Source organism: Maniola jurtina, chromosome 9 (assembly GCF_905333055.1).
Source record: "Maniola jurtina chromosome 9, ilManJurt1.1, whole genome shotgun sequence".
Taxonomy (NCBI): domain Eukaryota; kingdom Metazoa; phylum Arthropoda; class Insecta; order Lepidoptera; family Nymphalidae; genus Maniola; species Maniola jurtina.
In genome coordinates this window covers 8,164,765-8,188,860 of record NC_060037.1, presented here as the reverse complement: position 1 = coordinate 8,188,860, position 24,096 = coordinate 8,164,765, and the positions used below count along the sequence as shown (strand labels likewise).

Here is a 24,096-nt window from a genome sequence, read left to right as displayed (position 1 = left end):
GAGGCTGCCTTTGCATACAATTGTTTTTAGATTTTAGTTTCTTTGTTTTGTCTTAGTTATTTCGTGTTTTGTGTGCAATAAAGTTTTCAATCTATCTGCTAACTACGCTAGTGACACTCACATGGTGTCATCCCTGCGCAGCGTCGGGGAGTGCCTGGCGGGCGAGGGCGAAGCCGGCGAGGCGGGCGACGCCGAGGCGAGCGAGGACAGCGAGTGCAGCGAGCGCGACGTGAGCGGCGTGCGCGCCGACAGTGACAATGCCTCTTCACTGCCGGGCGGAGTTCGACACGTTCGCCAAAACTCGTCCAGCCCTGCAAGGAATATCAAATTTTAATTACACACCTATTTAAGAATTTGAACAATCAAATAGGATCTTTAAATATGACATACAGTTACCTTCGTCTATATCCTGAGACTGATCCGTGACGGGTCGTGTCGGCGCTCTTGTTTTCACTCTCCTCGGTCGACCTGAAATTAAATGTGCATTCTGAAACTAAAATGCAGCAATACTTCTGATTTGAGCGATGATTTTAACAAAATTTTTACCATACGAAAATGACAAAGTGTTGAAGTTTTGTTAGTCAAAATAACAATATACAGTAAAAACTCAAAATTTCTTTGCATCTTTAAAATTTATCACCAAATTACACATTAGTTCCTTAAATTTTTTGAGACTTATTACTCTCAACAGGTTTTTGGAATACAACAATCTGTTAAAAATTAATAACAAAAATAAAATTAATGGTTTGTGGTACTACCTTAACGCAATCCAATGCCAATTAATCATTTGCCTTATCTTGTAGATTTAGTATTTTTCAAACCCGCATTGTACAACTTGCAAAAGTCGGGTCAATACCCCACCTACGACGAGGCATTGACTTCAAGTGGCCTATTTACGGAACGTTCGTTGACCTCTAGCGTCAGTCAGATGTTTTATTTGCATATATTGGGAAATTCGTAGTTTTCTTATGGTATCTTATCAGTAATCATCGGTACTATCATCTGTCTTCGTTTTTGCTAGCGTTCTGGTTACATCCTGTATAATATTGTCTAAAAGGCGTACCTTTAACAAGGTGTCGCAAGGTATGCGCGGGCAATTCAGCAAGAGCATCGGCGGCTTCTCCGTGCAGCGGCGGCAGCGACAGCATCTCGTTGCTGCTGCACTGCTGCTGCTCCGCCACGGACTTGGGCCGCACGCGCCGCCCGCGCTCGCGCCGCCGGCACCCCAACGGCGTCGCCTACGACGCAGTTTCTAACTTAGATTATGCACAACTGTTTCGCATACAAAAAAATGCATGTTGGGTATTTTTTTATTCATTTTATAGGCAAGAGCTTGACCACAATTACACCTGATGGAAAGTGATGATGTGACCTAAGATGGGACGCACTCTTGTTTTAAAGATACCTGGATTGTAATTGGTAGGAAACACACATTGTGGAAGAGTGGTCAAACCTTAGTCATGCGTATGAGCAATGATAACGCAAAACGTTTCGTGCGTGTAGATTAAATGTCGACGACGTAAGGATGGATACTCACCCGACATCTTGCGGTACGGTGGTAAAATGGTGAAAAGGGGGAATTTATACCTGTTATACTGAGACAGCAAATCAAACTACGCTTTCTTAAATCCTATAAAAATCTCAAATAAATATTGAGCACGCGTTTTTGACATCAAGCTATTTTAAACTGAAGATTATTCTCGTAGGAATCCGTAGTTATGCTATTATAGAATATGTTCTTACCAAATTTAAGTAATCCAATTTCTGTTAGCATGAAAATATAAGAAAAGCAATGTATCACACTCTGACTACGTTTTTGAGATTATCCATTACAAGCAAACAAACAAACAAATCTTTCTTCTTTATAATATTAGTTTAGATAAAAATTTGACTATTACTTATGTCTGGTTTGTGTCAGTGTATGGCCGGCTAGAATTCTTAGCTATAAGATAGTAGGTGCAAAATGTGACAAGTTGTCGGGCATACGCCAACGATAACCAGAAGTAATTAAAAGCCAAGTGACAGTGAGAGAAAGTAAGAGAGTCTCTATTTTGGATTGATCAGATATATGTTAAACCTTGACAATGACACGGATATGAGTGGGCTCTGTAAAGAGGATGTGGAAACGCCCCTACACATCATCTGTCAATGTCAAGCAATAATGCATAAACATACTTTCCACCTAGGGAAACACATACTGCACCCGGAGGAGGCGAAAACATCTCGGTCAGAAGCTGCTGCTGTTCCTAGCGGCAATTAGTATTGGGCGAGAACTATAAAAAGTTGGCGATCGCAATAGATCGACAACGATCAAAGCGATACAGGGTCTGAAATGCCCTGCATAGCCACCAAACCAACTAGAAGAAGTAGAAGAGAGCCTCTTACCCCGGAGTGTGATATAGGCGAGAGCAAGTCAGGCATGTCGGGGTCGACGATTGGCCCGCGATCACTGTCGCCCTCTACACTCTCGCACGCGGACAGCGCTAACCGCTCTACTGCTTCACTGTAATATAACACGTCATATATTATAATACACACGACATGCACACAAACACTCATCCACACACTCACACATGCGTATTTTTAATTTTTGTATTTATATAACAGAAGGACATACATATAAGGTTGCTTTTCATCCTAGGAAATCAAACAGTTCCCACGGGATTCTTAAAAGCTCATCCGTTTAACCAATTTATATGAAATTTGGTACAGAGGTAGTCTGCGTCCCGGTAATTGACAGAGGCAACTTTTTATTCCGGAAAAGCAAAGAGTTCCGCCGGGATTTTAAAAAACCTCAATCCACGCGGATCAAGTGGCGGGCATCATCTAGTTAATAATAATGAAACAGTTAGTTCAGTAAACGTCTAGTTTTATACTTTTGGTATTTACCAATTAGGTTTTTGTTCGGGTGACGGTTGATAATGAAACAAACTAACTTGAGCAAGTCTTGCAGCGTGGTGTTGCAGGGCGCCATGGCGTCGCGCACGGCCTGCAGCGACACCAGCTCGCCGCCGCCACCGCTGCCGCCCATCGCCGCGAACACTTCGCTGCACCTCTGCAACAACATTATTTTGTTGTAATAAGCTCATTATTTACTTATTTCATTAATCTGCAAACCACTAATGGTGAAGCTGATCGAAATGGGTCAAAATTTGCATCTAATCTCTAAGATAAATGCATAAAATTATATTAAGAAATCAGCATACGTAATGCAATCCAAATTTAACTCCCGTTTGACACCTAAAGTTAGACGTGGCACAGAAATTAGCGAACAGCCAGGAAGATGTACGGGGTCTATTAACGTGTAATAAGTTTAGTAAAGTGTAACTCGCCTGTAAGTACTGGTGCAGCAGATGGTGCGCGGCGGCGGCGGCGCGCTCCGTGGCGGCGGGTAGCGGCGGCGGGGGCAGCGCCGCGGCCGCCTGAGCCGCCAGCGCTGCGGCCGCCTCGCCGCCCGCCCACGCGCGCTCCAGCGCCAGCGCGCGCACCCGCCCGCACTGACCCGTGCTGTTGTTGCTCGACAATCTGCCCGACAATACGACACGATATACAGACCACCGTAAAGCCACAGAATCAGTGCGCCTAGTATGAGGCTTTACATGTCAACAACCTTGATAGAATTCCAATGTCAAACACAGTATAGTGTCAAAAGAGTGTGAAGTTTGCCAAACCGCACTCAGCTATCGTGGTAGAGTATGGCTAAACCCTCATTCTAAAAAGAAACACATGCTCACAAGTGAGCCGCTGATGGGTTGATATGATGAAATTGAACAGTTTATCCTCCTGAGTTTCTGTTGAACCTCAATAGTTCAATATTTGAGGAGCGGACTGAATTCCCATACTTCGGCGGTTCAAACCCAATCCGTTGCACTATTGCGTCTCAAAACTTCCAAATATGGCTGCCATTACGAGGCGCTAGAGATTAATTTCTCAGCCGTCAACAATGGCGACTGGTGTAGTTTACCTTTCATGTAACTCCCTCCATAGTGTCGCGACCCTCTCCGACGCCCCGCGCCCTCCCGCGGCGGCGTCGCAGCCGGGGAACTCCACGCGCCGCACGCTCACCGACCTGCGCAGCGCCGTCGCTATGTCCGTCAAACCTACAAGTTACAACACACATAGAAACTACCAGGCTCAAAACACAGAGCTCAGAAAACAGTTTAAAAAAACAACACACAGATAATAAAATGGATAGTTGTTATTATACAAGATTATGTTCTTGCGATAAAATGCCTGTAGTTGTGATAAAATACTGTTATGAATCCGAAAGTAATCTAACATATAAACACACGAAAATAGGAAAAAATGAGATTTAAGATTTATGAGAGCCAAGATTTAGAAATTATGAGTTAAATAACGAACCGATATATAATAATAAATGTGTTAATAATGAATTGGTGACGCCGATGATTTTTGTCAGCACAGACTACGGTCTATTTGGACTGCAAATTGCAAACACCAGTCTCAGTTTTTATCTAGTGCTTCGGTCTACAAAGTTTGGTGTAAACTGTAAACTGTGTAAATAAATAAAATGATATAAAATGAAATACTTCTTGATCGCTTTGAAGTTGCACCTGCCGGTACAAGAAGCTTTGTGCTTTACCTGCCACCAGCCAATACGCGAGATGAGCGCGCTTGTGCTCAGCTCATCAGCGGGATGGCATGCAGCGGTCCCTGTCTCTCGCTAATACCTATTGAATGATAATGTCACTACTCATCATCTTATTCTCCTACGGTTTAACACTAACCTTGCAAACTGAACGCGTTGCGGTCTATATACAGCGTGTGTAGCGTACAATTGCACTGCAACGCCTTAGCCAGAAGCCGCGCGCCCGCATCTCCCGCCAGGTTGCCACCCACGTCTAGCGTGCGCAGCCTTCGCGCACCACCCAGGGCGTTTAAAAGCCCGTACAAATCACTCTGTAATATAAAATTATCCCATGGGAACACTTTAATTTTCTGGGATAAAAAGTAGTCTATATCAGTTCCCGGGGTGCAAGCTATATCTGTGCTAAATTTCGTCAATATCGGTTAAACGGATGGCCTATTAAACGGTATCAGGCAGAGAGACATTCGCATTTATAATATTAGTATGGATTTAGCTGATTTTGTCGGGACAAACGACTTTACAAGGAGAAATCTAAACTACTTATTGCCGTGAGAATATCGTAATCACACAGTTTCCTTGGTAACACAGAACTTGTTCACAAGAGCACCTACTAGATAGTGAATATAAAATGCAAAAGCGATAGTATATAACCCTTTGTAATGTAACAAAAATATCGTACCTTTAGTTTACAATCACTAAGGTCTAATGAAGTCAAAGCTGTGTCAGGTTCTTGTAAAACGTGGACTAAAGCCTGAAACAACAATACATTTTTACTATATTTTAAGAGAACATTTTACTGAACACACATTTAACATCAGTACTAAATTAATTATTTTATAAATCATTTTTTACCTGTATTAAAGGAGGTGCATACGATCTTTTGCCAGTCAATTTGCTGAGTGATAAATGTGTTATTGAATGATTTTTTCCTATTGCTCTCACTATGCCGGATAATTCGAATTCCATACCTGTAAATGTACAAGCAATTTTACAATATGTATAATGTATATGTACTTACTTAAAAATAATAAATTATACACCTAACTATTGTTATTGCATTATAATTTAAAAAAAAAAAACAAATTAAGAAAAATTGCATCCAGTGATATTCAAATGACGGATCCGTCTTTTGAGTTGAGCGGTATTGTTTGCTAACCGAGGACATTAGACTTAGGTTGAAATCTATAGAGCGCACTTTGACTTTGCTTAGACTTTCGATTAACACGAGATAGATTTATGCCAGCGGTATAACGCTGTCTCGTTTTAATAGTGTCTTAAGTCTGAGCAAATTCAAAGTGCGTTCCATAGATTTCGCGCAACACCGACAAGAATAGCGTGCACGTGACCCTATGTCACCCAATGAATAAATAAGGGCTAACAAAAAAGAGAAAAAGATAAAATAAGACACTTACTATTATCGGAAAGGTCCAGAGACTGTAAGCATCTTACGCCGTGCACGCATGACTCAAGCACGTGCGCCGCCTGCGAAGATGACAGTACGCCCGACAGGCTGAGCTTAACACCCGTCGCGCTCTCGTTACACGCCAGGCCTAGCAGGAGACTCCTGCAAGTTCATTGGAAATATTTAGGAGTTTTTTTATTTTATTATGAGTGTTAATGAGCTACTCAATTGTACTACGATCTAGTCTAATTTATGACTAATAAGTAGTTTAACTTTAACCTAGGCTTATAAATTAAAATGTTTAGAAGTGCTCTCCTTGTCGTCAATCATGAGCGCACGCTGTTCCAAACAACATTTACGGGCTTGACATACTAGAGTGAGATAGAAACCTTTCTAAATGAAAATCGGAGTATTGAGTGCATAATTTTGAATAAAGGTCCATTTTACTCTGACGCTCGAGTTTCAACATACGTGACATGTACGGTCGGGCTCAGAATTCGAGTAGCAATTCCGCGAAACTATTGCATCAAAAAACTGTCGCATTTATGACCTTTTTCTATAAACACGCCATATACACCTAAAGCTTGTACATAATCTTGCCACGCGAATATGATCTTCAAGGTGCTAAACGACTGACGGCCTTTGACTGTGCAAGATAACTTTACGATTCAGAAAGAAAACTCTACCGAGAAGAGCTGGCAAGAAACTCAGTGTAAGTTCACTTACTTGAGTGCGTCGGGCGGCATTTTACAGTAAGAGAAGTCGAGATCTGTGAGGGCAAGGCAGGCCGTGAAGAACTGTCGGAAGGATGGTGGAGGATCTTTGGGCCTTCGCGCCGGTGACCACGGGTTCCGCCCCACCAGCAACGTAGACAGCCGCGCCGCACAGCCGCGTAGTAGCGCGCCCCACATCTGATAATGTTCATGTTTTTTTAAAAGGGGTTTTTCATAGGTGGCCGGCCCCATCATTACATACTAAATAAGCTAAAACTATAACAACTTGTTAGAATCTTTAACACACTTTTTTTTTTGTACCAGAAAGTTGTAACAATAAAGAGAAAAAGTGGACAGGGAAGCACTTATCTCTATAAGAGATCTCTAGCAGTGACCCTTGGCAGCGCTAGAGGTAATGAACTTTGTATGAAAAAAATGAACAAGTAAAAATCGATCGAGTGCGTAAGTACATAAAACAACACTTTTTAATTTTCATGGTGGCCACTTTTTATTATTCGTCGTTATAGCGGCAATAGACATACATTTTGTGTGAAAATTTCAATTCTCTCCCTATTACGGTTCACGAGATACAGCCCGCCGACAAACAGACGGATGGACAGACAACGCAGGCTTAGTATTAGGGTCCTGTTGGCACCCTTCAGGCATTGAAACCTAAAAACGCGCGAATTTCACTACATAATCTTATTATAATAAACAATACACACTAGGTTCAGACTTCAGGGCACAGTAGTTATCATTTATTATCCCTTTTGATTTATTATTACACTACACAGATTATTATGACTTATGATATTATTATGAGTTCTCTATATATCGCGTATCTCGAAAGATACTTTCAAAAATTTAATTTCTTGTCAGGATGCCAACAAGTTAGCTATCCGTCCTTATCCGTCCGTCGACATCAGACTGTAGTGAAATGATAATGTACATTTCAAACGTCCAAAATTTAGCGCAAGCTTAAAATTATTCGGCGCCACCTAGTGGTATATCAGGATCATTGGATTATTTTGTTATAAGACTTCACTAAGAAAATGGCTTCCAAATCATGAGTTTTATTCAGTCAAAGAATTTTTAGGGACTTCGTCTGTGTTGGTGTTAGCTGGCGGGCGTGATCTGCCTTTTTGGAGTGTTTTTTTTTTTGTTAAAACTGACTGGAAAGCGCTCTAAGGGGGTGCCGTGCGTATGTCGGCGAGCGCCGGCACAGACGGGGTCCGTACTTGTATAGTTTAACTAACTTGTTACAAAATAACTACAAACTTGACATTGGCTAATCTTTGTAAAAGCCAGACGAGAGAGAAAAAAAAAGAATTTTTAGAGCACAAAAATAAAATTAAATAGCAGTAAGTAAACTGTCCCAAAAATGATATTGACTTTTGAAATTAATTATTATTATTTATTATTAATCCTAAATTATATTGTTTATTGTGCTTCGCTTTATTTTTCTTGAAGGGAAAGAAGGATCAAAGTCAATTGTTTTTTTCATAATTTGAGTTAAGTGCGCCATCTATTTTTGGGTGCACTAAGATGTGATAAAAAAACTTAAAAAAGTGTCACTTGGGACGATATAAGAATTGTAAAGATCCCCACACATCCAAATTTGTTCAAGCACAAATTAAGGTAAGATAAAGAAACTCACACATAGTACACGACAGGTCTATACGTATGTATATGACCCGGTGCGGGTGTGCGGAGCGTCCCCCCGCCTCATACCCCGATGGCAATCTCAACCTGTCGCGTACTATACCTTCAAGAACCCTGATAACATTACACTCCTTTTTTGGGCAGTTGTGAAGAGACGACAATGCGCGCGTTGAGTTATTTTCAATTATTATCTAAATTAAACATAATTTGCAGTACAGTTTTAAAGATAAATCCCAGACCATAACGGATATTAAAAATAACACTTATTGTAACAGCTTACTATATAACCAAGAAATCACATTCAAATTGTTTTGTGTATTAGATTCATCCGGTCGTTAGTACCAATTTGCAGAAACGACAGTTGCAATATGTGAAATCATTTTTAATGGGTCTGAACTCTGAGCCAAATATAGCCCATTTTGTCAAACATAATCCTTGACTCCCTTACCGTAATCTGAATGACTGAACTACTTTTAGAGACAAATTGACCTAACTAGCACTGAAAGATAAGAATATAATAGATTGTTACGAAAACAACGTTTCTAACTTATATCTAGTTATTGTTAACAATTGCACAAAATCTATTATGCAATTCCATTTATAACATTCGATTTATAAGGTTCGATTTATACAGAAAGAAGGACAAAGGCATGTCTTACTTACGTTTTCTAATGTAGTCTCTGTGTTGATCAAATTTAAATGTGTCAATACGTTGGGCTGAGCTAGAAAATTGTATAGATTCTGAAACAATGATAACAATTATATTTTATAAGCTAAACTCTTTTTATGTAAAAACTACGAAATCACAAAACTAACGGCTCTAAAGCAAACTTTACTTTTAAAATGTGTTCAAAAGCGAATCGGGGTAAGGCGCTAGTTACAAATAAATAATTATTCAATTGAATTCAATATTAGTAAATTTAGTAAATTAGTAAATTTATTAATTTTTAAATATTTGCACGCCATTACATGGCAAGTGTAGTGATACTAAAATGAATTGTAAAATCTATTGCTAACCTGCATTTGAGCAAATAAATAAATTATTGTTTGATGATTGATTGATATTATGCGGGGCCACTTTTTAGTAAAAGGATGGCATAAAATGTAAGTCAGCAAACTTACGTGTACGTCATCTTTTAGGTTATTGTGCGAGAGGTCCAAGTGCGACAGCGTGGACAAGTGGCAGGGGCTGTCGTTGAGCATGGCCGCGAGGTGCGCCACCGCCTTGCCTGTCAGCCCGCACTGCGACAGCGCGATGTGACGCATGCCATCTGGGTTGTTCGCTAGCCCTGTTAGTATGCTGATGGCGCCTGGGAAAACGACGAATATACATAGAGACTAAGAAAAGAGAGAGAGAGAGAGAGGAAAGTTCACAAACCAAAATCCAACTACTACTCTTTTTTAGGGTTCCGTACCTCAAAAAGAAAAAAGGAACCCTCATATGATCATTTCGTTGTCTGTCTGTCCGTCTGTCAAGGCATGGGGTAAATCATCTTGATGATCGCGGGATTATGTCCCTGGGCTGCGTTGACCTCTGTATACGAGTTTCTTCGGCGGCATGGCAGTATAACTGAACCCAAGTAACAAACCTTTGTCTTCAATGTGGTTCTGCGACAAGTCTATCGTGTGCATCGCAGGCGGCTGTCTCGCTCGCACTAGCGCATGACCAAGCTTGGCGGCATGGTCGTGTCTCAGCGTGGCGGCTCGCCAGCTGAGCTGCTGCGGCGGCGGCGAGGCGGAGCGCAACAGTCGGGCGACGGCCTCCCACGCCTCGCCGCCGACGCGCACGCCGTCGCCGCACACTCCGCTAAACCACGTGTTGTGTTGCAGCGCCATCACCAGCGGGATTAGATCCCTAGACAACAAGAAACGATATGACGTGTTCCATTCTCAAAGGGAAAAAGGAACCCTTATTTTCTTTGCTAAGACAAATCCAAAAGTAGATTATCCAATTCCGCACAACACTTTATGAAAATCATAGTTTTCTTTTTCCTTTTGTCCTTGAGAAAAGGGGCTTGACACAGACAGACGGATCACACTCAAATTTGGATAATCTACTTTTGGAATTTTCCTAGCAAACAAATGTTACGTAGGTACTTACCTCTGGTCCAGGTGGTCAAAGTCTTTCAAATGAAGCATTCTAATGTCGTGCGCCAAATAAATTGTGTCAATATCCCATGCGACTTCAGCTCTAGAAACGTAAGGGCAATTTTGAAATATTTAGTTCAAAATACTTATCCACAAGTGTAAATTAAAAATAAACATTACCATAATATTGGATTGTAGCATTGACTCCATAAGACAAGTGCAAGTAATATAACTATCAATAAGGTGACTGAGACCTCTAGCACATCAGATAATCCTCAAAAGCTCACCAATTAAAGGAGTAGACAGAAACTTTTGAACAAAAGAAACTACTTTCAAATAGTTTGAGCCGTTTGAGCGCTATTTACGACGCTACAGACAGACACACAGATACACACGTTAAACTTATAACACCCCTCTTTTTGCGTCGTGGGCTAAGAATATAATGAACTGGTTTACCTGAAAGGTGTTTGATAAAGGTCACACATAGCTGCATACTGATTGGAAAAATCGCCACAAGTGGAATGTTTTCTTGTACCGCTAACCGGTTGGAGTTGGAATGGTAGATGAACCTGCAATTTTAAGTAATATTGCTTTAAATGCATAATAATTTGTACTAAAGGGGTAAAATAATAGGGGGTTGAAATTTGTGTAGTCCACGCGGAGAAAGTCGCGGGCATAACCTAGTAGAATATAGAGCGCACTTTGACTTTGCTTAGATTTAAGTTTCAGTTAAAACGAGACAGATTTATGCCAGCGGTATAACGCTGTCTCGTTTTAACAGTGTCTTAAGTCTAAGCAAAGTCAAAGTGAGCTCTATAGATCTCAGCCTAAGTGCCGATTTCACCAATGTCGGGTGACGTTTAACTGAGGAATAAATTGGGCGTAAAGACAGTTTTTGTATTGAAAACCTGCCAAAATATCTTAACTCTCTGTTAAGGCTTATTTTACGTTGGTGAAATCGACTCTAGACATACCTACTAATGATTTAAACATTGCTTTAGGTAGGTATAACAATGTAAATTTATTGACCTTATTTTTTCGTTTTGATTAGGCGTTACTAAAAAAATGAAATTTATTACCTCCGCACAAAGAATACCTATCATCAAAACACTATTGTCAGATAGTTAGACTACTCGTAAATCAATAAAAAATACGCTTTGTTTAAGACTAGAGAGACCAACCGTTTTGAATTCCTAAAACAGATCTGATTTTGAATGGTCCTGTGGTTTTAATCTTTCAAATTAAATACTGAGTTTTTAAAAATCCCGTGGGAAATCTTCGATTTTCTATTTCCGTACCTTTGTCTAAATCATTTTTTAATGTTATTACTTCAAAAAGTTTTTACAGGTGACCTCCAATGCCAGCTTTATCGTTTTACACAATAAAACATCAAACTAAAAACCATAACAATTTGAGAGAATCACTAGCAAAATAACTTTCATTTCGTAAAAATTGGTTAAATGGATGGGCCGTTAAAGTTGACAGACAGACACACTTTCACGTTAGTAATATTAATACGCTTGTTACCCGATAGGTGGCTTAAAGTAAAATAACTATAGTATTTATTATGTAGCGCTAGTGGAAACAAATAGTTGCTACATCACAAAGTTCTATTTTTTCACAAAGAATATTCCCCTATGTCCTTCACAAAATTTAAATATGGCTACCCTACTCTCACTTATAAAACAGTCACGTATTTGTACAATTTGGATATCATGATTCATGAGTCGTCGATTCGTATGAAAGTGAAACTCCATATTCTACTACCAATACATAATTACTACAATAGGTACTAATAGTAGATGACGAACATACCTACGGAACTCATAGATTTTCTATTACTTTCCTATACAATCTAATAACAACCACAATATAGGCACATAGATAAGCACGATCGGCAATATTGAGGATAACATAAGCTTTATCCTCCTATTTAAAACTTGTACTAACCGCAGGTGGTGATATCATTTACGAATTACTATTGAAACATATTTTTCTCGGCTTCTTTCTCAACCATCTACTGGTTCCAAAAAATCTTTTTTATTATGCAACATGTTTTAGACACCTTTTTCTCAATCTACTGATTCTACAAAATCTAGATACGATTTTTTTACTAAGTATGTAACCTATTTTAGTCTCAATCTTCTTACTGGTTTAGGAAATCTACTGAAATACTGTCTACTGGTTTTGCATGCGCTAGTGTTATTCAAATATCTTAATTTTTTGCGTACTATCTCATTGAATAACATGATTAATTTCTTTATTCCAGTACCTAGGTGCCTAAAAACAATTCAGAGCTTTGTAATGGTATTCCCGAAAAATCCTGCAGTAATTGAACAAAGGAATAACTTTTACTCAAGTACAATAGGAACAATACAGCGATCATTACCGCACGCCAGTGACCTACCGTAGTCAATCTCAATTAAAATAATCGCGATGGAAGCGGACTTAACGAAGTAATTAAGCAAATAAAAAATATGGTTGACGCATTTCACGGGCTTAACAGTCATATTATACCTATCTACAGTACCTAAAGTTTAGTGGCGGACCTACATTTGGTCGTTCACCCGGGTTCGGATGCTTGTGGAATTGGGGCTAGGGCTTAACTTAACTTAGGATTAAACTTGACATCCTTAATTTGCATACACTTGGTCGCTGAAATTAAGATGTCAAGTCAATCTACTCGGTTTCTGGAGCGAGCTTGGATGGCTGGAGTGAAGACTCTGACGGGGAAGGCCAATGCACGCACAATAGACGGAAACGTTTAAGTACGGAAACCTGCCCAGGAAGAAGCAAGACAGTAAGAAAGAAAGCTGATGTCAAGTACTGGAAAGCGATCAAGTGTAATCCCGCCTTTGTTAGAATCCACTGGAATTTTAAAAAACCTAAGTTCACGCGGACGAAGTCTGGTTACGGCCCTCATCTATTCGTTTTATAAAAGCAGAGTGGAGGATCTATCTGTCATAGCGGCGAATGTCGCTAAGCAAGATTGATTTGAACGGAGTCTGTTCGATGAATAATTACTTAGATTAAGTAAGTGTAGGTCATAACTCATAATCGCAATTATTTAAAGCACGTTTTGAAGCACGCTCTTAGGTTTCAAAAATTACCGTCAATCAAAGCCGTCTATATTATACTCGTTAAATTAAGTATATAGTTTGTTTAAAAGTGTAATAGTTTTAAATTTGCGGCAGCGAAGGTGCGGGCAAGTGATACTTTGACACTAAAATCAATAAAGCAGCCTGTGGTCGTATTTCGTACCTTGGACACAATGTCCTCCATAGCCACGTTAGGAAATAAGTCATCAAACGCAGCAATCAGCGCGTGAATGGCATTTATAACGCCTTCCGCAGACCCCTCCTCGCCTGAAAGCAAACGTAATATTTGCCTAATTGAGCATTCTGTTAAACCATGTTCGCACGAGCATTCTTAGATAAATAAATCGAAGATTATTTCTTGCAACAAAGGTCATGTATATAGAGAACTACGCTAGATATTATAAGTAAAATAAACTAATGTTTTTTTAAAGAATATTAGTCATTTTAATCGTCACTAACATTCTCCTTTCGCCTCCAACTAAGCGTTAAGCGATAGAAGTGGGTACGACAACAGTGCAACGGGAGGGGTTTGAACCGCCGACCTTTCGGATTTCAGTCCGCTTCTATAACCGTTGAGCTATTGAGGCTTGTTATTAAACTTATGCGAACCACGACTATAGTTTCTACAGCATCTGAAACCTGCAGCAGCGGTGTACATGACAGAAATAAAGGGGAAAAGGATAACAATAGATTTACATCTGCTAATTTAGAAGAACTAAGAACACTCTCGATCAAGCCACCTTTCAAACAAAAAAAAAATTAAAAAAAAATCGGTTCTTTAGTTTAGGAGCTACGATGCCACAGACAGATACACAGGTACACACGTCAAACTTATAACACCCCTCTTTTTGAGTTGGGGGTTAAAAAGCGATGCTATGTTTTGGGTAAGGTCTGACGAAATCACAAACACAATCTTTATGATAAATTATTACACTTTTATTTCATATTTAAATTTATTAACTTTTACATTTGTGTCAAATAAATGTTGTTCCTCTTACGTTAGTATATTTTCGAATGTCGTCGTTTTAAAACCACTCTTACAGGTAACCTCTCCACGTTTATTAGCCACTCCCCTTTTTATCTTATCGTTATCGGCCAATCCAAATTGTACAATGAATAAACTTAGTGACTAATATACAAATCATCAAGCTCGTTTAACAAATCATCTAAGTAATAAAGATGTTTTCATCTTATATATTGATTACATATATTATCCTTTATTATGCTACAATTCATCAACTAGAAACTATAAGAATTTTATATACAGTACGTTTATCGATCAGATGTTGAACAACTTCAGCCAATCAATGACGCCTTCTAATATGATGTTATGATTTGTTATGATTTGAGTGGCGCCAACTATCTAATCAGTAACTTCTACACGTTTATAGATAATTAATATGGGCCAAGCTTACAGCTCGGCCATCCTGTTTTAAGCGAGTCTCATCGCTTTTTAAAAAAAAAATTAAAACTTAAGTAACATGTAAACTTCACAACCAAAATGACAAAGACTTAGTTCAACAAAACAAAAAAAATTAAGATAGTAATTAATTAAATTAATATTCTTGCTAACCTTAACTAGAAGGAATATACAGTTTTATTGATACATTGGTATTGATTATGATTGCAACTTAATTTTAGAGCACTCGCAGCAACCCTTTCCATCCGATATAATTAGAAAATAGCAGATAAACTCAATTCAATTCCAAACTATTTACCCTCGCAACTTTACCTGCCAGTCTACAGTAGCACTCAAATTTAGCCTTTAATCTAAAATTCATTTTTCTGTTCTCTTCCGCTAATATTAAAATAAAAAGATGCAGACACTCTAAATTTATAAATAATTTTTCAAAAATCATAAAGATATCAAAAATTGCGAGACCAGTAGCAACTAAAGGAGGCCTCCATTTAATCAAAGAAGGTAGGTACATGCATAAAGTCCGAAGTATCAATTATAACTCACAAGCCAATATTTTACAGGAACACTCAATAGAGATTTGGGGATGAGCATGTAAAACTAATTACTAAAAACTACTTTAAAGGGTTTCAAGTATCTCAAAATAAATTGTTAAAAGTTCTGTTCCAACTAGACTCTCCTTCCCACTAAAGAATTATATAAGAAAACTGATGAACTATATTATATAAGTCAATTATACAAATTCAAAATATGTCTATTTGTTAGGAAAATACTATTAAAGTCCGTACATACACGCATCACTTTAAAGCTAAATCTCATAAATATGGTACACAAAACGAACATACCTATTATGCTACAATTACATAAAGCTAGGACTAATTATGGTATGTAAACTACCTAGCTCTACTACATAATGTACTTGCCGAAACTCATACTGGAGGAAAAATCTTTTACAAAGTTTAAAGTTTAATCAAATAGTGTCAAACACCATAGATATCTTAGCTAGATGTAGGTATAGTTTGTTAACGAATATAACGTTTTTTGACTTTTTATATTATTGTATAGTCACCATACCTTTAAAGATTATGTTTTCTTCTATATTTATATTTAGAATCGGGAGCGATTCTTAATATGAATATGTGTAAGTGAACTTCTTGTCCTTTTGATAAAATAAACTCTCTAAACTTAAAGTTAATCGCCGCCAGTTCTCGATTTAAATCACAAAACATTTTCATACACTTTCAACGCAATAGTTTTACGCACATATTTTCTTCTTCCCTTCTTATTGGAAAATCGCGGATTCCGAGCCTTGGCGCGTCTCTCTTCTACCGGGATACATATATGATTGTCCTTATTTCCCTCCAGATCCAAATTTTTAATGACCCCTATCCTAGGGTCCTTTCCCTCCAGATCCAAATTTTTAATGACCCTTATCCTAGGGTCCACCTCCTTCCTCCTATAGGACTTTTTGTCCATAGCCCGTAACCTCGGGGCTTTTCCATCCTTTCCTTCCTTGGGACTTTGTGTCCCTGACCCATACCTAGTTTTGGGTCTTCCTTTCCCTCATTTGTTCATTTCCAACATCCTTGGATCCTGCAAACATAAAACACTTTGAGTAGACCGTTCATTTAATTTTGTTTCATAAGCATCCATCATAATACAATCCGACCTAAGAGAAGTAATTTTACTTGGTAACCTAGAAAACCTATTATCATTATTATAATTTAGTTTTCTCCAGTTCCGTACCCCTCGAAGGGTGCCTACGAGACCCTATTTTCTAAACCTCTGCTCTCCGTCCGTCTGTCCGTCTGCACGTGCGTCACGGCCCGAACCGCGAACGGCGTATCGTGAACCGTGATAGATAGAGAGTTGAAAGGAACGTGATTACGGATGTATGAAAATCCTATGCCTGGTTGCTTCCAATTCAAACTTTTTCTTTTAATGCAGATTACGCTTCCCATATTTCTTACAATTACCTATTGTTTTTTTTCTAGCAAAATCGACATTCTGAAGTACTAATGGACAATGTTAAACAAACGCCAGGGTACAGTAGTTGCGTCACTTGTGCCTCTTAACCATATAATATCTACATGCAAAAAGAATCTTTGATTTATAATTTCACATGATACTTATATATTTTATTTTAGCCATAATATGCACCATATGGCGTACTTTGTCGTTTCGAGTAACATAAGCAGAACTACCAAATTCGACCCTGGGAACGACACAGTCGCGACTCGCCGCCGAATGATACCTATTAGTTTATCATTAATTCCTTTTCATAGAGAAAAGCGATATCAACATAATAGCAGGAAAAAAAATGAAATAAATATTCCGTTCGATACATCTCTATTCTCTACGACATCAAGATCTCTATCACAAGCTGATCGATCATAAAGATTAGAAGAAAGTAGGTACCTTATACATTATTTTATATGTTAATCGTAATGACCCGCATCTGTTCGATTTCCCTTTATTCGTTTCGTAAAAGATTCATCCTCGTACGTCCATCATCATCATCATCGTCATCTACATCGTCATCATCATAAGGTCACTGTTGAACATAAACCTTCCCTAGTAAGCACCACACGTACTGTCCTCAGCCTTCCTCATTCAACCCCTGGTTCCTATTGATACAAACCACTAAACCCCCCCCCATCAAATGTGTACCTATCTACATCCATCCATCATACCCAAATGCCGTGCTGGTTGATGTGATGAGCGACAAAGTGTTAACCTCTTCAATACGTCATGGAACTGTAGGAATAGCCATGGAAGACCTCCAAACCGAACGTTGATATTTTGTGTAAGTGGTCCCACGAGTCAAAAAAAAAATATTCTTGTCCATAAAGGAACAAGCCACGATATAGATTCTTCTATCGGAACTTAAATATTCCAATCACTGCATGCATTCCAACTAATCAGTTTGCTACTGTATATTTGAAGTTGATAATAAATAAAAATGTTAGCTTAATTAAATTCCTATGATAATTCGATTTTTGGTGCATCAACCAGCTTCACCTATTATGTAAAATTAAATGTATATATATATTTTTTTTAATTACCGGCTGTACATTTTAAACTAACCTAAGCAAAATATACTTTCTTACTAATAACTTAATCTTAAAAATTTTCAAGAGGATCCTTCCGCCTCAAATTAACTCAATGATAAAAATGAACAGGAAACTTTAAATGTTGTAAAATCCAGCCAATGCTTCGTACCTTGCTTTATTAATCCAATAGGTACTTTTTTGGATTTTGTCAAAACAAAATACTTTTACTTGTTGAGTGTATAATAAATAAATAATGTAATAAATCAATTAACTGTTAAAGCTAATAACTTTTACAGAAAGCGAACCTCATGATATCTCTTATGAGTTTTAAGCGTAAAATTACCACGCCGAAAACAAAACATGAGCTGACAGTATTCTTATTTGATATACGTAATCCAGTAATACTATATCTATCTACATAATTCGTAAATATGTATGTATAGTTTGTAAGTTACTATTTCACTTTATGCTGTTTCAATGCTTTAAGTTATTATTTTTATCTTTGTCTCATTTTTTTAGTTTAGCCTCATTCTATTTTTAAACTTACTATTTCGCTATAATATTTACAAGTAACCTCATCGAAGACTACACGGTCTTCTGATAACCCAACAAGCATTTATCCAACAGCTATCGCTTTCACCCGAACGGAGGTTCCCTGAAATATACTGAGATAACAATACCTTGTTGACATATGGATGTACAAGAGCGGCAACAAGCTATGACCCCCTCTAGTCATAACTATCTTTATGATTGTAACATTTCAAACAGTGAAAGTATGTATAAACGATTTCGTCCATAGGACATGCGCTCTAAAGAATGTTAATATAATTATCAGCAACTAAAAGCTTGAAGAAACTAATAGGTACAACTTGTCTTTGAAGTATGAAAATATGCACATTTATCAAGTATACCAGTTCATCAAACATTAAAGTACGCATTTATAAAATGATAACTCATTTATTAATCAAGATAACTACCTGTTAATCAAACCTACCCTACCAAATATAAATAACTACTCACCAAATGTAATACTTTATAACTTAAGTAAAAATATGAAACAAATGTGCATCAACCACATACATACACTCTTCAAATTCATCCATTTATCAAAATGTTATATAATATAACCATTCACCAAATCCATTATATACTTAGTTCATTAAATAGTTTAGTCAAACTTTACTCCACTTGCCACGATTGCAAATTTTCAAACCAACCAGTTTAAACCACTGTGCCTCCAAAATAATCAGCCGCAAACATTGCAGCTCATCTCACTTGATAATGCATTCCTCCCTCAGAAAAACAGGCATTAGGAATGTCTTTCCAAGACGCGCGAGAGACAGCCACCGTGGCTTTTCGCGAGATTTAATCCAAATTGAACTAATGCCTAAATAAACAATTTAATTAGAGGGCGATTGCTTTTGCAACCTCTAACCGTCCAATCAAACACCGAAAGTATTCAATAATCCGAGACGTAAATAAAAACCCGTCAGAACACCGTATTTATAAAAAAAAAGACAAGAAAAAGATTCCTCCTCGCAATAGATCGCGTGACATCTAACAAGTGAATTATCGACTTTATTACACAACTTATCCTCAACATGTTTTACATCATTTCCTACAATTGAAATCTTTCTATTTTAAATACCCTGACTACAACTTCATAATCCAACCAAAAATCACACTAGATTTATCCCTCGGTCCCACATCTTTAATGCTTTTTTTTTTTCTGTTTGGGTAACTAAAACAAAAAAATATATATACTCATGTTATAAAACGTTGTCAAAGCTTTCCTGAACGCGCTAAATAAGCAAAAACATAAAATCAGGCGAAATGCCAGACCAGCCGAAAAACCTTCAATGCTTAATCAGCCTAAAAAAAATAATTATGATCAATATTCATATTATTATCATGAGATACTACCGGCGCTCCTAAGCGAAATTTATAAGGCACCGCATTTCGATTTTATCAAACAGACTGATCAATTTCGAGAGCACAACAAACGTGGTTTCCTGAGAGTTTTGTTAACTAAATGCATATCGAAACTGAACTATCGCGAAGCGAGTCAAGCGAGCGTGAATTTTTTTTTTAAATATATTTCTGGGATAATGTCATGCCACAAACGCGAGCGTAGTGCAAAGATATTTGCCTAAAATTTCTTTCGTACAACAAAGAAAATAGTATTTTGGTAGTAGGTACTTATTATCGCGCCCTGCCCTAAGGGCAGTACTGTAGGTATATTACCATTAAAAAAAAACTTACTCTAATTTTAATAGAACATTTGCCAGGAATTTAACCCGCCAAGCGATGTTAATCCAATAAAAACAAAATCATATTGCATTTAAATGCGGCAGTACACAGTTAATTGCGTGAATACAGGTAAAAAAAAAACCCCGCTGCTCATATACTATACCTACCTACTACTCGTAGTACTCAAATTATTGTGTCAGTATTAAAAGTAAATTAGCTGTTATCTAGCGTGGTAGACTACGGCCTAAACCCTTCTCATTCTGTGAGGAGACACTTGTTGCTCAGTAGTGGGCCGGCCATGGGTTGTTCATGGTGAGCTGTTGTCAACAAAGTTATGTTTGAAACTCAAACATTACGCGTTTCAAGTGGTAAAAATAGATAAATGAAAACATTTCTCCTCACTTTTGTAAAAAAAAAACACTTATTTATGCACCCCGTATTTAAAACTATCTGACTACCTACCTACCATAATTTTAAATTTAGTTAAAGAATAACCAGATAAGATAAATCTACTTTTACACCCATTTTAGGATTTATATTTCTCAAAATGCTCAATTTATTAACCCTGGTCACTATTACTTTATTACAACGGATCACCTTCATTTTTATCAATTAACATTTTATATCCCCAATCATTTAGTAACCATTACAAGTAGAGACGGATTATTTCACTGGCAGGCGTAAAACGAAAAGCTATTTCATGTAACTTTTTCTACCTTATCCCAAAGCGGTTTACAAAAAATAATAATTTCACAAAACAACATTCAAGATGCCCAATGAGTGCTGTGTGATAATATCGCGTCACTGTGTGCTAGAAAAAGGAAAACATCTATCTATACAATGAATGCAGCAAACGATTGAACCTAAATCCAGAAATTCACCTTCCGTAAAACAAAACCACTATGTGAAAATAAATCCCTATCGTAACTCTTAACCAAACTAATTCGGCACACGATTACAAGTGTGAAGATTGAAATACCACGTTCCGTGAGATATTCACCTGTGAAATCATTTAATGAGAAATAAAAACCCCGGCAGGACATAGTAGATACATCCTGAAAACTATTTAAAAGTAACAATAACGCCCATCATTAAGTAAACCACACTTTTTATATTGTTTAACACTATGTTCACTATCTATTCCATTGTACCCACGATACAGGATAACCTAGTGCGGGTACCACCAGACACAGGAAAATTGTACAAGACTGTATTTTGTAAATAAACATTTTTCATTTTTCATTGTAAAATAAGCCTTCTAAATACCTCAACGTTATTTAAACCACAATTTGAAGGTCGATCGCATTTGTATAACCAATATACAAGATGAATTATAAAAATGTGGGTAATTCTAGGTATCATAACGTTATATAATTTCCATTCCAACTCGGAGCAAAGCTTTTTAACAAAATGATAACTAAATGTAGAACAAACAAAACGAAAACCCACACAAATAAAAAAAAAATTACCATTAATAGGTATCAATAAAAATAAAATCATGGAAAGATCCTACCCGTTTATCCAGAAATCCTTTGATGCCATGACTAGGTACTTTGATATATTGAGGCCCAAATATTGGCCTTGTGCTCCAAAATGTCTGTGCTCTACTAGACCTCCACTTCTTTCTCGTTCCTCTGTATATTTCCACTTGTTTCTCTGAGTCGTGAGCGTGACAAGAAAATATTATATTTTCTTGATGTCCCTCTTCTGACCTTTTGGGTAAGGTCTGACGAAATCACAAACACAATCTTTATGATAAATTATTACACTTTTATTTCATATTTAAATTTATTAACTTTTACATTTGTGTCAAATAAATGTTGTTCCTCTTACGTTAGTATATTTTCGAATGTCGTCGTTTTAAAACCACTCTTACAGGTAACCTCTCCACGTTTATTAGCCACTCCCCTTTTTATCTTATCGTTATCGGCCAATCCAAATTGTACAATGAATAAACTTAGTGACTAATATACAAATCATCAAGCTCGTTTAACAAATCATCTAAGTAATAAAGATGTTTTCATCTTATATATTGATTACATATATTATCCTTTATTATGCTACAATTCATCAACTAGAAACTATAAGAATTTTATATACAGTACGTTTATCGATCAGATGTTGAACAACTTCAGCCAATCAATGACGCCTTCTAATATGATGTTATGATTTGTTATGATTTGAGTGGCGCCAACTATCTAATCAGTAACTTCTACACGTTTATAGATAATTAATATGGGCCAAGCTTACATATGTTAAATCTCGTTTGAAAGAGGCCTAATTGAGCATTCGTTCCGCGCTTTTGATTTCGATTCTTGCACATTGGATTTTCTTTCGTTTCACACTTAGCATAGCAACCTAATTTATGTAATGTCGTAAAACTTCTGTTCAAACATCAATTTCACGGCATGTCAAGTACCAAGTGGCCCGTAAATCGGCTATTTGCTTACGGCCCGTAAATTGTAGCACTGTCAATCGTGCAATAAAAATAGTTTCTTCTTTAATTCAGGCAACTGTGCAACTATATTGCATCTAGAAATTGCAAAATAAATAGATCGAAGTTCATTTCTGCGAGCACCTTATAATTGTTACAAATTAATTTTGGTAAAATCTTTTAATCTTAAAATCATTTGGTAAAATTTTTTATGCATGTAGGGTATTCTATTTCACCTAAATTTTGTAAGTTTTCAAACCAAATTAATAACATAAAATTAGTAGGTATTAGTAGGTATTGATTAGAACGATATGGAATTATACCTATCTGTTGATAAAATAACGCAATATAGTATCAGTAAAATCGCGAAATTAAAGATCCTTGAAACAATCCAAGTTACTATCTTAATTCTTTAGTGTTTAAATATAAAATTATGCTTCAAACATAAGTTTTATCTACCAAATACCAAAAGTTATATACCTACTGTTGACAATAACCAAGTAGGTACATATGTGTGATGTGCTGACACATAGTATACATATGTAACTCGCGCAAGTACCTCAAGGCAGTCAGATGCACCGTGTACACGTCTTATTAAGTCCTTTAAGGCGTATGTATGCTACACTACCAGAATTCAAATCGTGATATTTGAATCATAATAACCTTAGTATAATGATATTATCTATTTGAATCTGTATATATTTAGAAAATACCAAGATCTATCAACACTGAACTACACTGAACACAAGTATAAATTAAAAATTTATAACACCCCCGACGATCCAAAGTATTTGAGTTTTCCAAAACATCATTTTCAAATAAATAATTATGTATTTAGGCAACGTCCATCTTGACAGCTTGACATTTGTCTATTGACATAATATTATGAACCTAACGGTTATCTAACCTTCTTTTCTACAAGAAAACTAGAAAAGAGCTGATAACTCTTAAATGGCTGAACCAATTTTTTTAGATTATAGCTAAGAACACTCTCGATAGAGCCACTTTTCAAACAAAAAAAACTAAATTAAAATCGGTTCATTCGTTTAGGCGCTACGATGCCACAGACAGATACACACGTCAAACTTATAACACCCCTCTTTTTGGGTCGGGGGTTAAAAACGCATAGATAATAATTACTTGATTAAATATATATTATGATAATTATAAATTTTGACTGATATATTGTGATGTTCTTAAAAAAGACACCCTTAACATTTAAGAAGTCTTAGTATTTAAAAACACTTAACTTAAACTACGAAATTTTGAGTTTGGTATTGTGCGTTATTGGCGTTATTTTTGTTTCGTATTTTTTGTGTCAGCGATTTCGTTAAAACAAAAAGCGACAATTTTAACTTTGGCATTTTGCG

The 24,096-nt window shown here is 37.1% G+C and overlaps 1 protein-coding gene across 6 annotated transcripts in view; it reads right to left on the bottom strand.

Moving 5' to 3' along the window:
- Positions 1 to 24,096, bottom strand: part of LOC123868234 (F-actin-uncapping protein LRRC16A) — a 42,761-nt gene that overhangs the window by 15,833 nt on the left and 2,832 nt on the right. For 4 of the 6 annotated variants that reach the window (XM_045910667.1, XM_045910666.1, XM_045910668.1 and 1 more), the window contains exons 5-22: positions 13,736 to 13,839; positions 10,931 to 11,043; positions 10,488 to 10,577; positions 9,976 to 10,241; positions 9,509 to 9,696; positions 9,050 to 9,127; positions 6,738 to 6,922; positions 6,022 to 6,173; positions 5,462 to 5,577; positions 5,289 to 5,360; positions 4,749 to 4,920; positions 3,965 to 4,100; positions 3,333 to 3,525; positions 2,937 to 3,055; positions 2,386 to 2,503; positions 1,064 to 1,238; positions 397 to 468; positions 122 to 311 (exon numbers count right to left, since the gene is read on the bottom strand). In XM_045910667.1, the coding sequence (XP_045766623.1) occupies positions 122 to 311; positions 397 to 468; positions 1,064 to 1,238; positions 2,386 to 2,503; positions 2,937 to 3,055; positions 3,333 to 3,525; positions 3,965 to 4,100; positions 4,749 to 4,920; positions 5,289 to 5,360; positions 5,462 to 5,577; positions 6,022 to 6,173; positions 6,738 to 6,922; positions 9,050 to 9,127; positions 9,509 to 9,696; positions 9,976 to 10,241; positions 10,488 to 10,577; positions 10,931 to 11,043; positions 13,736 to 13,839 (2,539 nt within the window). Of the gene's footprint in view, positions 1 to 121; positions 312 to 390; positions 469 to 1,063; positions 1,239 to 1,743; positions 1,765 to 2,385; positions 2,504 to 2,936; positions 3,056 to 3,332; positions 3,526 to 3,964; positions 4,101 to 4,748; positions 4,921 to 5,288; positions 5,361 to 5,461; positions 5,578 to 6,021; positions 6,174 to 6,737; positions 6,923 to 9,049; positions 9,128 to 9,508; positions 9,697 to 9,975; positions 10,242 to 10,487; positions 10,578 to 10,930; positions 11,044 to 13,735; positions 13,840 to 24,096 lie in introns of all 6 variants that reach the window. The other 2 variants (XM_045910664.1, XM_045910665.1) reach the window with 2 other exon arrangements.